The 16,428-nt window shown below is 33.1% G+C and overlaps 1 protein-coding gene across 9 annotated transcripts in view; it reads right to left on the bottom strand.

Annotated features, from left to right (window-relative positions):
• The window catches only part of NFIB (nuclear factor I B), a 213,192-nt gene that overhangs the window by 50,282 nt on the left and 146,482 nt on the right, over positions 1-16,428 (bottom strand). For 6 of the 9 annotated variants that reach the window (XM_032214159.1, XM_032214162.1, XM_032214161.1 and 3 more), the window contains 2 exons: positions 5,816-5,941; positions 1,265-1,443 (listed from right to left, as the gene is read on the bottom strand). In XM_032214159.1, coding sequence (XP_032070050.1) covers positions 1,265-1,443; positions 5,816-5,941 — 305 coding nt within the window. The other 3 variants (XR_004255024.1, XM_032214164.1, XM_032214166.1) reach the window with 3 other exon arrangements.

The following is a 16,428-nucleotide window of genomic DNA, read 5'->3' as shown; positions in this document are numbered from 1 at the left end:
AGAATTCTATAAGTCTTACATTGTTTCCAAACCAAATTTAAAAGTGCTGGTCTTAAATTTGTAAAGCCCTAAATAATGTGGATTCAAAATGTTTGATAGAATGCTTCTATGGAAGGAGTTGTGATAGATATCAAGTCATGCTTTCTCAATTTTCTGAATTCCTGCTAGCTTCAATTTTCTGAATCTCCTTTCTGAAGGATAGATGTTGCCTGACTTAGGCTGCATATTGGGTTCTAATAAGAGAATAGAAACTTTGTACTGCTGATTTTTAAATGGTTGTTTATATTATTGCTTGTAAATTTTGGTTATCCTTCTGTTATACTTTTATAAACAGTTATTTTGCTGTGTTTGTACTTTAATGCTAAAAATGCAAAGTTGAGAAGCAGCTTAGAAACTAAACTGTCAATATCAATCAAAATCTTGAAATGAAAGCAACACAAAAAATGATTTTTTTCAGAAAATTCTACATGAGACAAAAATAATTGGAATCAAACTGCAATAAAGTGTACATTATACTTCAGATATTATACAGTTCATATATGCAACATGTGAACGTTATTATAAGAAGGCAGTTGTGACCAAGCCTTTTGTAAATCACTCCTCTGGTTTAAAAACTGCACTATTGCTGTGCTAAAAACATGTCTGAACTGACACATAACCATGTGCAATTGTTCTTATCAAACTAACCACTTCATCTTCATTTTTTTATACAGTTCACTGCTACCTTTCTCCAACACTTCAAACACTTGCCAAATATACTCAGAATACTGAAGAGCAGTATGCAATTCAAAAGATTTTATGTAAATAGCAAACTATAAATAGGTTTGCATTTTTGTGTGTGTTTACATTAGCACATTCTTGACTTCTCCCTGAATCAAGCACTTCAGACTTATTTTATGCACAGTAACTGCCATAAATAGCTATAAGTTAAATACAAAGGAAAATCTAGCAGACTTTAGGCAAAAAAGTAAGAAAGGGTACATGTTCAACCAGCTCCCTTCATACAATACACAAAGCAAAGATTCAGAATAGTTCTCAGATCCGAAAAAGAAATCCTAGCTTGGTCTGATCCCATGTAGTCTTCAGAATTTCCCAAAAAGAGTTATGCACGCTCATCTATATAACATTCCGAAATCAGCTAATGATCCAAAAAGCACTAAGGGTTTGGGCAAAACAAATGCAAGCATCCAATCTGAAACGTGTTACAGGAAAATTCTTCCCATGACTATTTATCCCAAGACCATATTATTGGCTGTTACAGTACCTGGCTGGTTTGTGGACTGGACGGGTCATAAGAATAATTCTTCAAAGTATCCTGAGGATTCAGGTGAGGAGGATATCGGATAGTTGGGTGAGAGAAATAGCTAGATGGGGCAGGAGGAAGAATAGCTTGTGGTGGAAATGGCAATGGTGAAGGTGGAGGTGGAGTTCTAGTTGAGATGACTGAAGAGAGAAAAAAGCACAAGTTATTTAGTATCTTTTTAATAATAAAATATAACATAAGACAGTAGATAAAAATCTAAATCAAACAATATAAAATTATTTATTTTCTTCCTATCATCCCATTTTTAACCTACAACCTTTTGAACCACTAGTCCTTCATACCTGAAGCGTCTCAGGAGATAGTTATTTCTTTAGTGATGCAATTTTGCTTTCTTGTGAATATTTACTCTATTTTGCACAGTTCTGCATAGAGAAAGCATTGCATTTCAGAAAAAATATTTCAGTTATCAAATACGGTAACTAATTAAGGTAAATCAATAAAATTAAAACTATAAAACATGTTTTTAATTGAAAGTTAAGAGACATAGTCCGAAGCAGGAATAAATGATCCAATAATACTTTCTGTTATTCCCTAGCTAAATGCATGTGAAAGGGTGGGAGGGTGGGGAATAATTACTAAGCAATAACACCATGAATAATTAGCAATCCATTGTGAAAATGCTAATGAATGTTCAACTTAAGGGCCTGGGAAAATCTTTCACCCAAGATCTCTCTGAACAAAAAGGCTATCATATCCCATACAGATTTTTCCCCTTGCATTTCTCTACCACGCAATTGTGTGCTAAATCTAAAAACACAGTAAAGTCCTCAGCAATAAAGGGAATATAAAGATTATCTTGTTACTGCAGAGCTAGTACCTCAGAGATGGGAGATACATTATCATTCAATCATTAATATCATTTCATTTATATATAAGATATATTGTGTGATAAAAACAAAAAAAAGAAATGGGGGAATGAACAAATGTTATGATATTATTATTGTCATATGGGGACAATAAATATATAGCTATAACTTAAATTAATTAATATACTGTCCATCTCACTCTGCAAAGCAATGCATTAGATTGGATGTAGATTTACAACCATATTTCATACAAATTATTATTTAGTTTACTAATATATTTCTCTAATATGATGAGTGGTATTATCTTCACTGCTTCTAGCTTTAATATTGTACAAGTCATTTTATCTCTATCATTACTTAGGCCAGGGTTGACTCTGACCAGGGCCTAAAAGCAATATATTCTGAATAAAAATTCTGCCTTATAAAATACTTGTTTCAAATGAACTTGTGGCTAATGCAGAATGTATTGTAGAATGCATTTTTATGTTCCACTTTCGTCTACTTTTTTCCCCTTGGCTAAATTGTTTTTATAACTCATTCAAAGGTAAAAGTAACCTTAGTTTCTCCCTTTTATATTCACAACAATAAAGTTGGGGCAAGAGAGTGAGTGACTGACCCCAAATTCCCAGTAAGTGGGTCAAGTGGGGAGTAGGAGTAGGTCTGTCTAGCTCTTATTGAATGCTTAAACCTCTGTGTTGGAGGAGATCCTTTTCACAATGCAATTATGGTCTTGGCCAAAAAACTTTTGCTCAATCAAAAAGACGCTAAAGATCTGAAGTTCAGGTGCCCTCAAGCATTACACTGCTAAACAACAGTTCAGCTGCAGGGGCTTCCATAAAATCTAAAAATGAAAGGACAAATTCTTCTTAAATTATATTTGGGACCTGCCATTGATTTGAATAAGCAAATGGTAACAAAACCTTAGCATAGGGCTAGGTAATTCAGATTGACTGGCCAATGAAAATCGACTCCTCTCATAAAAATGACCGTGGGGAAAATTCAGTATCAGAAGAGCCCTTGATATAAGGGCAGTAATGATGTCATTTCAGTTCACAGAAAGGCCTTCCTATTATTTAACTACCTCTTAAATGATACGTTTACACAGCTGAAAATTTGAAGATTTTAAAAAGACTTTCCTTAAAGTACACTATAAGCTGTGTTCAAGGATTTCCAGTAAAGGAGTAACAAATAATAGATAATCTTCATCATACTAAACTATTTGAGACCATCATACTTGATACATCTTCCAGAGTAAGCAAAAAAGAATCAAGCTTTATCATTATAAAATTCCACATTTATTTCATGCAGTTACAGAAGCAATGCTATCAATACCATGTGTTTATCCGTTTGCATGAACTAATAGCTTCCAAATAAGCTAAATAAGGGAGGCAATGTGGAAAAGGAGGAAGGAAATTGAATAGATTCATTTTATAAAGTGAGCTCTAGAAGATAGCTACACCACCCCACCCACTTATTCTTTGCACTATAGCCACATAGCCACTCCACTGAAACAAAATATCTGGAAAGGCTTGAAAACATGGCTTTGTCACCAAGGCTGAGAATTCGGTAACATGGGTATAAAGCCTACTGATTGGTTGCATTGCTAGTGAAATTGAATGTGCTTTCCTATAGATTATGCTTTTTGAAATGATTCTTAATGATTGTTTTTAATGGTTTTTTATGTTACTTTTTTGGTGATTTTGGTATTGTTTAACTCTGTATGCTATTCAGAGTCCCATATATTAGATTGGCAGCTAAATAAATAAATAAAGATATAAGTGAAATAATTACTAACACTATCTTGCTGATATTGACACTGAACATCAACCTAAAATTGTTGGGTAAAGAGTTTAGTTGTAGACTGCCTTCATGTTTTATAATCACTATGATAAAAATATATAATTTATAAATTTGATAGTAAATAATAAAGCAATCTATCAGAGAATTTTTAGATAGTCACCAGGTGCAAAATCTTGATTGAACTATCCCAATAAAAATGGTACATGGGGTTGTTTTGTTCGAAGTTCAAAATATAATTTTGCTACTCAGTTTCTGATAATGAAGGCAGCTCTTTTTCTAGCCACAAAAATTATGTTACAACTCTAAAAGGACAAATATAGTGTTTCACGATGACTGAAATAAATTTTAAAACTGAGAATTTCTTAGCCATTGCTCAATCTTTTATCCTATATAGTTAGCTTAATAGAACAAATTGTGCCACTTTTGTACATTCCCCCCAAATCTGCTTAAATAGTTATGTAACTTTTGAGGGGTCCAGACCAATGACTGTCAACCCACTGCCAAACTGCTCTCCAGTTTGGCAGTGGATTAATCTGCCTTTCTATAGCTTGAAGCTAATCTGCCTTTCTGTAGCTTGAATCCAATATTCTACATCCTTCACAAAATGAGAAAGATCTTGAACTTCTGTGATGCGACATCTTTCAGGTATTTAAAGCATGCTACCATGGCCTCTTCATCTGTCTTTTTCTAACGCTAAAGATAACAACCCCCCCCTCTCAACTTCACTGAATCTGTTTCAACTTCAATGAATCTCTGTTATGCCCCAAACTGAGCACAATTCACAAGGTGAAACCTCAAAAGTACCATTAGTTCACAATGTAGTGATTAAATAACTGGCTGGAATTACTTCCTGTGCATTTATCACACCTGTGTAAAAGACTGAGTCAGACTCAAAGTATTGGAATGACTATGGAAAGCCCCAGACGTGACTAAAACTTTTGTCCATTATATCAGTTTCATAAGAATTTAAGAGCTGCAGGGAAGGTTTAGCTTTTAATGAGCCAAAGCTTACTGTCTTACCAGAGACACCTGTCCTTCTTTGCACAAAACAAGCAGGCTCTACAATGGCCTATTCAAAAGCCAATCTTTTATGTTGCCCTTCCCCAGCTATTAATTCCTTTAACAATCTGTATTTTATTGGCTTGTTTTTATTCCTGTATGTATTTATTCATTGCAAGAAATGTTGATTACTGCTAACTGCATAAACAAGTTCCTGCAGTTTTCTTAGCAAGTGGTTTGCCATTGCTAACTTCCTAGAATTGAGAAAAAGTAACTGGCCTGCTGTCACCCAGTTCACTCTGGGTCTAAGACAGGATTAAACCTCACGGTCTCCTGGTTTCTCGCCTGATTCCTTAACTACATCAAACTTGTTCAACATGTTTTTATTGTACTATTTTTCTGATTATTCATAAATCATTTTTAATGACAAATATATTAAAAAATTAATAAATAACAATGCTTGAAACTCTTATTCAAACCCTACATGTACTCCCAGGATATCATATGAATTTCATTTAACTGTCTGTTAAAAAGAAGAAAACAATCATGTACTAATCTCAGTGCACATGTAATAGTGATATATCTATCTACATATCAATTCATAAATAAAATGATTGTCCTATTTGAGATTATACATCTCACGATCTAAATAAAACACTTATGGATGTGACAGAATGGATGTTTCTCCAAAAATGAGATGTTGTTTACATTTGCTAAAGAAATACAGTTCAGCTGAAGCAATTTTCCAAGCCTCCAGCTCATAGGATAATCTGGTATAATTTTGAGTTAAGTATTGAATTAACGTTACGTTTACCCAACTTTCCTGCATTTTTTGCATTTTGAAAGATAAACATTAAGACATTTTCTATCACTTTTGTTTCCTCACCACTGTGTGCAACTCCTGGGATTCCTGGATGATGATGCTGGAAAGTCAGTCTTGGCGAAGAATCCTGGGGAGATGTAGTGCTAAACAAAGGCTTTTCAGGTTTCTTCATGGTAGGAGAAGACATATCTGCAATGGCATACAACACAACATGTCCATTAACCCCAAAATCACAATAATGATTCGAGATAATTGCTTATGCTCTTTTAGAAGTAACAGTTCCTAAGTTAGTGACTAAAATGCACTACATTGAAAAACAGTAAAGGGTATGCATTACTTTAGATGAACAGTTATAGGCTTCCTCTAGTAACCATAAAATAAAATCCTAAAACGTAAGAGATGTTATCACCATAACTATCACACCTCATATTTATACAATAAAGTCATACACACACACACACACACATCCACCATTCACACACTTGTTTTAATAAATGCGTATCTACATCAGCAATTCCACTGTTAGGGACAACCACTTTTTAATATATATCTGTATTTATTTCACAAAGGCAGTATAATTTTCCTCTCCTTTACACATAATCCTACAAATGTTATATATAATCAGTATAGTTCGGTTGACATATTCTCAATTTTTTTTCAGCTTACATGTTTAACATCGCACTATTATATAGATAGGAGAGTATTAAATGAAGAGCTGAACTTGAGCAGAAATATTTAAGAAGACATAAAAAACGTATGTGACAAGACTGCACTTAGATAGGACAGTGACTGAAACACAGAGAGAGACCATACTTCAATGAATACTAGCAAAAGTAGGAATAAATAAGCTTTGTCTCAGCAACCTCTGTTTGTGTGGGGGTTGTTTCTTTAAAACATTTAACAGCATGATGCCAAAAATAGCATTTAACTGAGTTATCCACAATTATGTATAATAATTATACATTTTTATAAATATTTTCTTATCAATAATGCAGATTTTGATGAGCCAAATTTTCTGTTAAGTTTTCACCGAGTTTGCAATAAGTGTAATTTGATTCTAAACCTTCTCCATTTTAGAGAAGAGAAAGATGTCTACAGACAGAACTTTCAGAAGTACAAGTTCTATTTGTACAGCAAGTCTTGATTGAATTCATACAATCTGAACAGTGTAATTTACAATTTCTTAGTTTTCTATACTTCCTCAATTTCATTTTCAGTTTTCACTACATATTAATTAAAGACTGTTTGATTGATTGACTGATTAATTGAATTTATTTATATAGCCATTCATTTTGCAATATCAACTCAAAGCAACTTACAACATGATTATTCTGAGGTTTGCCAATGACCATTTTAGAAGATTACAAATCCCTCAGAAAAAGTGAAAATGCAAGTTACTAAAAAACATCTTCATCACTATTAGAAAGACTGCCTAGCCATTCATTACTATTTAGTTCTTTAAGTAACCAAAAATTATAAATGATATAAATAAAACAATTTCTCCAAAGTAATTTTCTTTGAGGTGATTTTTTTTTTAAAAAAATAACAAATAGACAGAAAGTATTTCAGAAATAGAGGGCATACATATTTCTCTATTCATCTATGAAGCATTCTGGCTGGCTCAGTCAAATCAAGTCTAGCCCTCTATTTTTCTCTTTCTCTTCCTGCCTAATCCATATGTCAGAGCTTCTCTAAAGTTAACGGAATTGCCTCAACGAAATATATTTTCTCCTGACAGCCAGTTTAGTCTAGTGGTTAAAATATTGCATTAGGAGGAATTTGGATTCTACTTCTGTCTTAAGCTTGGAAGTCAAGTGAGTGACCTTGAGCTAGACACACTCTATTTCAGCCCTAAGAAGAAGGCAATGGCCAACTATATAGCAGAAAAACTGCAGGAACTTTTCCATTAAGCCAAGATTGACACAAAGGCCCTCAAAAATCATCTACCTAAATAAATTGAATGCACTTCTCATTTTCTTAAAGCCCATTTTATAAGAAGCTACCTGAAAAGATTTAACTATTGGTTTTTCATATAATGATTCTTTCATGATTGTGAGCGAGAGATTATGAAGAACCCAGGCTGAGATTAAAGTCCTAAGAGGTTGTTGTGGTGCTTGATAGGCACAACACATCCAAATTCCCACCTTGAAGATAAAAAGCTCTCAAAATCAATGAATTTGCTCCTGCTGTGTGCTGTGAGCCCAAAAAGAGTTCAGAGGGTTTGCTTCTTCCAATTTAAACAGCAGCTCACTGACATTTTCAAGCAGAAGCTTAGTAACTTTTTTTTTTTAGTCTCACCAATTTTTTTCTGTTATGTACTGTAGCAACAATGTGGAAAATGGCATGGGTTGGTCAATAAACGTCAGACTCTTGATACTGCTTTGTACATCTAGGTACAGACCAACCACCACATAATTTATGGTATACAATGTAATTTCAAAAAAGAAAGTAGTATATAAAACACTGATTTCTAAACGAAAAAAGGAAATAAATAATACAGAAGTTACTGACAGTCAAAACTCATATTCAAGACTACACTGACAGAACGGGTCTGGTTACTATTAGCACTACTATGTACTTCAGTTCATAATGTATAATCATTAAACAACTTTTGAAATAAAAAGAATTGAAAGATTCAAAGATACAAAATAATTTTCCATGTTAAATATGAGTAGAAGTCCACAATTACTAACGTCTTGTTTACAGACACATATCCTTGTTAATCGTCAATCAATGAACCTAGTGAGAGTCCTGTGTTTCTTCAAAAGGCAAGTAAATCATTCTAAGCTAGGTTTATTGTCTTGGGAAAATAACTAACTTAAATAAATGTTTCAGGGAGGGAGACAGGAAATTGTGAAAGAAAAGTAAAATACTGAAGTGCTTTAGATGTGATTAAAACAAAACATGTTATTCTGAGACAAATATTTTTGTACTTGATGATTAGTTAATAGCACTGCATGATAAAAAAACAACCTCTTGTCTGTATTTATGAAAAATGGTATTCTCCACTGATTGTTTCTGGGAGCGCATGCATCTGCGATGTGTTTTTAAGGAAGAAACAAGCATACTATACTTAATCACATCAACAATATATGTTGTAGCAATTAGGATCACATGATGAAATGGGTGATTCATAATGGAGTATCAAACATGAGGTACCCAAACAGAGCCATGTAAAGCATTTGAAAAGGGTATACCATGAAGCATGTTAGCAAAACACCCCTTTGATGTATTGAAACAGTGGCATATGTTAGGAGGCTCAGCACAACTTCTTTCCCCAATGGAAGCATTGTTTTTGGATGCACATACTGTATATGCAAAGACAATAGAAGAAAGCTTTTACAGCAGCTGCCTCAGCCTCCCAAAGAAACAGCTGTTCTAATGCTTCAAAAAGAGAGGTACATTCACAGCAATGTACTTTCTGAAGCATCTTTTAAAATGTTTTGCACAGCCCAAATTGCAAAACTGCAACAAAGCCACTTGCATCAGTAATGGAATAGATTAATTGTGGATCAAAATCACAGATGCAGTAAAAGAAATCAAAGTTAGAATAGATTTAACATTACAAAGTTGTCCAAGTTCATTTTAAATAGCCTTCTATAGCCTAAGTCCCCCCACTCCTTTAAAAGTGAAAATTACAATGTTGAGAATATCCCAAACATCTTCACCATCGTTGATAATTTTGTCAGTTAAAGTGCCAAGACTCAGAAGACGGCTGAGCTAAAACATATTGTGCAGTACAGAAAAAAACTGTTGTCGTTTTGGAAATGTTGGTTACTAATAATCTGATACCAACACTATGTATGTATATGGTAATACAGAATGGACAACGGTATCTGAATATTTTCCTGAAGAAATTAATCAGAAGCTTGGATAAATTAAAAGCTTCCAGTTATTACTGCATAATACTAAAAAGGTAAAGAATATGCATGTCTGATTGCATTATATAGTATGCATTACTAGCATGTCAGTGATACAAAGGCACAAACAAATTAGAAAAAGTTGGATCAATTCATTTCCCAAACAAGGTAACTGCACCTACAAAGTAAAGCAAACAAGTAAGTTGCTATGAAGCATAGCGTATGTAGCTCACTCAAGGCAGCTTGCACACATGGTGCTCCAGATGTATATCTGTTCAAGTTAGCCCAAGGCAACTATTTTGATCAATTCTAATGAGATAAAATGCTTCAGGGAAATGTGCAGAAATGTGTTTACGTCAGACTTTAATTAAACTGTTGTTTGCTTCCCAAGAACCATAAGAGACACTAATGAGACATGAGTTTCAGCAATTTCCTCATCAAAAGGCAAGACCCTCTGCCTCTCTATGAGCAGGCTGCCCTCTGAGGAACTCCCTTGGTAGATGTCACATGGTACACCAATCATGAAGCCACCTGTTAAACAGAACCCGAGGCAACATATAAGTGAGGCAAAGCTTAAAGATCCACTTGCCCACACTGGACACCTGTTTAGCTTTCACAGACAGCAACACAACATGTTCATTTTCCTAGGAAATTTTAGGGAAATCACAATGGGACATCAGTACAGATGCAGAATATTTTTGAATCTACTTCACCAGCTTAAATCCCAAATCCATTCCCATTTAATCACTGCTCCATACTTGCTTTAGAGCATTGCAAGCAATTCACTGAGAATTAAAAAAAAAACATAAACAGAATGTATCAGAACAGTCCCATTTGCACAGTGGTTGCAAAGTCAAAAAGTTACTGTGTTGAAAATAGGGAACAGACTAAGATCCAAACTGACCCTGAATATTTCTTTTTCATATATATGGTTTTAAAATATCATTATGGAAGGAAAAAAGAAAAACTGCCCATAGTTCACACAGATCTAATAACATTCAATGAGGTCCTTAGGAAACATGGGCCTTAGTTCTATCCCCTCATTCTGCTTGTTGTAATTAAGGTCTCTTTTCTAATAATCTATAAGACTAAAAATGAAGGTAAGAATGAACATACATTCTAACTGCCTTCCCACTCTATATGTGGATTACTAGAACCTTTCTGCTCCCCCAAAATGAAATCAACTCTTGAAATCCTAATAAACACTATTCAGTTTTTACACTTCATAACTATTTTGGATTATGACATCTAGAAAATGTCTTTAGAACATTTTTATAACTGATACTTTAAAAATAAAATTAAAAATCTTGGTTGTGATGATGAAATTTAACTCCAAAATCCAAGTGTTTGCTACTGGACAATACGTTATTGTATTAAGAATTGGTGTAATCTTATGCTGAATGCAATGCAATTTACTTATATAAAGAAAAATAACAGATACATTGAAGAATTTTGCATTATAAATTACCACTTTTAAGAACGGATTAAAATTTAGTTAAATGATTTAAACTCAAGTGAAATCATTGACACATATTAAGGATGTGTTTATATAATTGAGATTCACATATCTATTTCTATTTTGGATTGTGGCTACAATTTTGTACAGCAACTATTACATTAATAATTATGTTAATACAAAAATCATAAATTTACAAATATAGAGAAATAGCAGATTCAATAAAAACACAGCTTAGATAAATCTTTAAACTCAGTCCACAACTTAAACTTCTGCTTAAAAAACTTGAGTGAAAAAAAAAGTAATCCAATGTTAATGCAAATGTTAATGCAATTATATTACCAAGATGGACTAATGCATGAAATTCCATTATATCCAAATAAATTATATGTATTTATATAGCTCATATCCCAAATTTTGTCCGAGGAGTTCAGGACAGCATGGTTTCCTTCACCATGCTTTAATCCGCCCCACAACACTTTGAGATAGATTAGTCTGAAAGATGGTGGCCTAATAGCCCAATATTATTCAGTGAACCTCTTAACCAAGCTGAGATTTGATATCAGAGCTCTCACATTCTCAATATGATATTCTAACTACATATCAGCATTATTTATATCCCCAGCACTTGCTTACTAGCAATAGCATTTGCTAAACTGTCCTTGAATGATAAGTAATAGCATGTTGTTTGTTTTATAATAATTCTGTATTTGTGGAAATACAAATATAAAAAATGACAAATTCCATAACTGGGCTACAAACTGAGAGGCTGTATCTCAGGGATCATAAGTGCAAAAATAAATTAGCAGTTAAATCCTTCATGTTAACCAGGTTTGATTTGGCATAACCAACATACTGCCTTTTTAAAGGAGGATAGCCAAATACAGTTCTCTCAATCTGTCTCCCTAGCAATATTTAATTGTTATCTTATTATCCCATTGACTTATTTTTTTTAGAAGGTGACATTGAAAACTGGATATATATTTGAAGTAGGGTTTTAGTGCACAATGGAATAGTAGTATTATATCCTGTGATTTAAAAAGTAAGCTTCATCCAGTTTTTTTTCCCTAACCTATCAAGAACACTTTGAGCTTTGTTCTGTCTTCTAGCTCAGTGTTTCTTAAAATATGTTTCTAGAATCTCTGGACCAGAGGAAATTCTACCAGTTTTCTAAAATAGTGGGGAAGCTGCACGAGTGGAAAAGATAAAAATGACATTCTCCCTTATGCCAGGCTTATCCAACTGATGACCAGACAAGCTCACTTTTTTAAAAAAAATAAAACACATTGTTTGCTTTTAACATCTCTTCAACTTAATATACACCTAACAATTATATTTTCCAACTCCCAATAAGGTCCCTCAGAAAGAAACATAGCCACTCATTTTATATACATTAGATGCATTACACTAATAATTTTTCCACCATACTTCCCATTTCAATATCATCTTAATATTTCTTTGAATCAAACAGCTTAATCTGAGATTTCAATAATTCAGATTTTAGTAGTCCTGGTTTCTGATTTGTAAATCAGTAAAAAGTGTCCCCCTGTTCCTGTCATTCCCCCCCCCCCCAGAATTCTAGCCATTCAAAACAATTGGTAATATGGTATTAATTTAGTGAAATTTTGTAACTTATTGCACAAAAATCCAATTGAAACTCTTTTGATATTACAGTTCAAACCTCTGTCAAAGATGATTATCATATAAACAAACTCACATCAGCTTTCCACTGAAATATATTTTCTAACAGGAAATTAGAAACAATTCTTATTTTAGGAATATTAATGTATTAGGAGGATAATAAATAACCAGTTTTAGAGAAAAGTTTGCTTCTAAATATACTTTAAATAAAAACACAAAAACTGACATATAAGCTATATATACATTTATTTACTATGAAATATTATATATTTACAATAGGACAAATGATTTGCTAGCAGAATATAGATACTGTATATAGTTCTTTTCAGATAATATTTTGGTCATGCTTTTGAAAAAAAATGAATGTAGAGTAACATAGTTAAATAGTATTCAATAAAATAATCCAGATGGAGGGTTCCACGACATAACTCAACTCTCAGTAGGTGTAGTAGGAATTACTTTTGACTTTTGTTCTGTGTAGGCAAGCAAATGGCCTAGCTGATCAGTTATGTTTTTAAGTTCCTGAACAGCACTACCCACCTCCTCTTTTAATTCTCTTAGCTCAGAAATTAATATATCCATTTTAGAGTAACCATGTGAAGGTCTAATCAGAAAAGATCCATCAGGAGAAGGCCCTGTAATTAAAGGAATTCCAGAAAAAGCAAGTCCAGAAGATGGGGATATAGTAAAAGATGGCAAAGGTCCAGAAGAATATCCAGGAGAGGATACTTGTTCCTCATCGCAAGGAGGCCCAGCAGAGGGTAGGTGAAGAACAGGAGAAGAAGATCCAAGAGCTTCTGTTTTAATGGTAAGCTGTGGTTGTAATGATTTGTTGTTGTTGAATGCAGGAGAATCATAGGAAACTGAACATGATGAAGAAACTGTAAAATTAAAATTTATTTAATTGTACACACTATTGTACAATTCCAAACAAATCTCTCACGGTATTAAAATAAATAAAATTTAGGATATGCAATGTTAAAATATTACAGTTATGGTACATGACGTAAAGCATCACATCATTCTTTTCTACTTTGGATCAAATATTTCTTAACAAAAAATATTAAAAGTTTAAACTACTGATAAAATATGCAAGATAAAGTTGCCGTTTCCCTAGAGACCAATTAAATTTGCTTTTCATTAAAAAAAGAGAGCTTATTTTAAAAATCATGACAGTTCTTTTCATAGAATCCCAGCATAGCAATCCATGCAGCTGTTTCATATTTTAAATTATTTAATTTTTGAAGAAGTATCCTTTAAAAATAGTATTGTTTGTACAGAATGCTTGCTGGTTTCTGTAATCATATAAATTAATAATCAATTGAAAATGTATTATTATATGAATCTGAACAAGGATTAAAAATCATTTATAATTTTGAGGAGTAAGATGAAGTATACCATCCATTCCTTTTCATTATCACTCCACAGCTCTGAGTAATGTTAAAAAATAACTGTCTAAGACCATGGGGTGCGATCCATATAAGATTATGAATACTAGATCCATAGTCCTAAAATATAAAATTACATGTTAATTGTTCCTTCCTATGTTTAGGTTTTTATTGAGAGGGAAAAGAATTAACTGCTCTAAGCAAAGTAGAATGGAGTAGCTACATTTTCACTTAAATGGCAAATGATTTTAATTCACAAACCACAAAAACCTCTGATGCTATTATAGGATGTCCTGATAGCCTATTGGCTCACTAATCTCGATTTTTTCAGAATTATATCATTGCTGTAAGATTCTCAATCTTACAGTAAATTCTTATCTTTTTTCCCCAGATCTAAAACTATCAGGAATATGTACAATGTCTTATCAACTAAAATCAACTGTAAAAAAACAAACAAACCCCAGAGTATTTTTTGACCAATTCAGATACAAGTATGTACCAAGATGTGGTTTAATCTTATGCCATTGCACAATTTCAAAATTAGTTTCCAAATTACCTAACTCAGAAAGCAAATAATTAATGAATATGACACTGTCTTTTTTCAATAAAATGTGCCTAAGAGAAATAAACAAGCAGGAAATACAATGTTGCAGGACAAAGTACTGCAATGTTGAAGATACTCTTTTCTCCTCAATAATCAGTCAAATTTCATCCATCAACAAATATGTTCAGTTTTCATTATAATGCTCTGGAATCTTCAACTTAATTTTGTTTGTCTCTAACCTTGTTTTTCACATAATTTAACAAACCTTCAAGCTCTCCAATGTGTTGGTATTTCTCTTGCACATAAATGGTACTAGTTTGACTATTTACAGACTGAAACTCAGAATCTGTTATTTAGGATAACCTTCACTTCTTCAAAGGTGAAACTCTTATATATAATATTTAAAATCCACACAATTCCCACTTTTCTTAATTGACAATAAAACTATCATCTTTTGCTGTTGTTAAAAAAGTAACTACTTACCAATAATTGTGGTTCTGCAAATTCATATTTGTGGAGCAAAGATCTCAAGTGCAGCTGAATTTCAGGAACCTTTTAGAAAATCTGTGTCTGTCGTTATTGCATAACCATACTTTTATGGCACTGCATGAAGGGAACTGAGGATAACAAGTAACTCATCTTCTCCCCCTAGCCTCGGAAACTTAGGAAAGCAGCAATTTAGTCAACAGAGTTTCTTCTTTCTCCTTTATGATGATACCAAATTCTTTTGCATGGACACCTTTTGCAAGTGCAGCTTCTTCCTACCCTTATATCTGAGACTAGAGAAAAGCAAACCAAAGCCTCCGGAATATTCAGTAGCCCAAACTGAGAAGCTGGAAAGATACATAACTAGTTAAGAAGATCTCCTGAAGATACCATGATTCTGGGACCAATTGTATCAAACCTTAGTACTTACCAATTCAGAACAACAAAGTCATATCTGTGCTGAAATTCAAACATATCTAAATGTGCAAAAGCATTTTTGCCTCTTAATTTGAAAAGATCAGAATAAAAATATTTCAATAACAGAATAGTTACTCTGATAGATACCGGTAAATTGTGCTTTCTGGAGCAAGTGGTTTTTATTTTAGAAAAACTAGAAAGAGATGTGTCGATGCATTTCGGATACTATTCTGGCAAACTAATTGACAATGAAGGATGTACTTGTTATTGAAGCACATCAAGAGAATAATATGCATTTTGATCTAAGAAAAGTAAAATATCACTTAAACTGAATATAGATACAAAAAAGGCGTAAATCAATGGCCATGCACAAAGCATAGTAATGATTATAGAAAATAAATTGAAAGCACCCCAAAAGACCATATAAAATAATATTAAATATCAATCAGAAAAAGTAAAATGTAAAAAAGACAAACTGGAAGAACTAAAATTCTGGGGAGGAAATAAGTTTGTATTTGAAACAATCTAAACTTTTAATGGCCTTTTCACATTCATGAATACACTCAGACACATTTTTCTTAACTGAAGGTTACCAAAGATTAAGCACCACAGATCTCTACACTCCACAACTAGAACTATGCAGAGACCATCACAAATTTTTAACCTATCAGGACAATTTTGACAATTAGACTTTGTATAAATGTCATGTCTCCTTCAGAGTAGACCTTGTGCTTATGTAGTTTGATCCTGTTCCCACACCATGTATAGAAGTGATTGTACAAATGTGCGCATTTCTTTTAACCTTGAATCCGGAACATGCTTTCTCAGTTCCATCTTTAAATATCTGTGATGGTTCCTGGTAAAGGCAATCATTTCTACACATG

The sequence above is a fragment of the Thamnophis elegans genome, chromosome 3 (assembly GCF_009769535.1).
Source record: "Thamnophis elegans isolate rThaEle1 chromosome 3, rThaEle1.pri, whole genome shotgun sequence".
NCBI classification, from domain to species: domain Eukaryota; kingdom Metazoa; phylum Chordata; class Lepidosauria; order Squamata; family Colubridae; genus Thamnophis; species Thamnophis elegans.
Note: the sequence above shows the minus strand (reverse complement) of the source record. Positions and strands in the feature narration are given on the sequence as shown.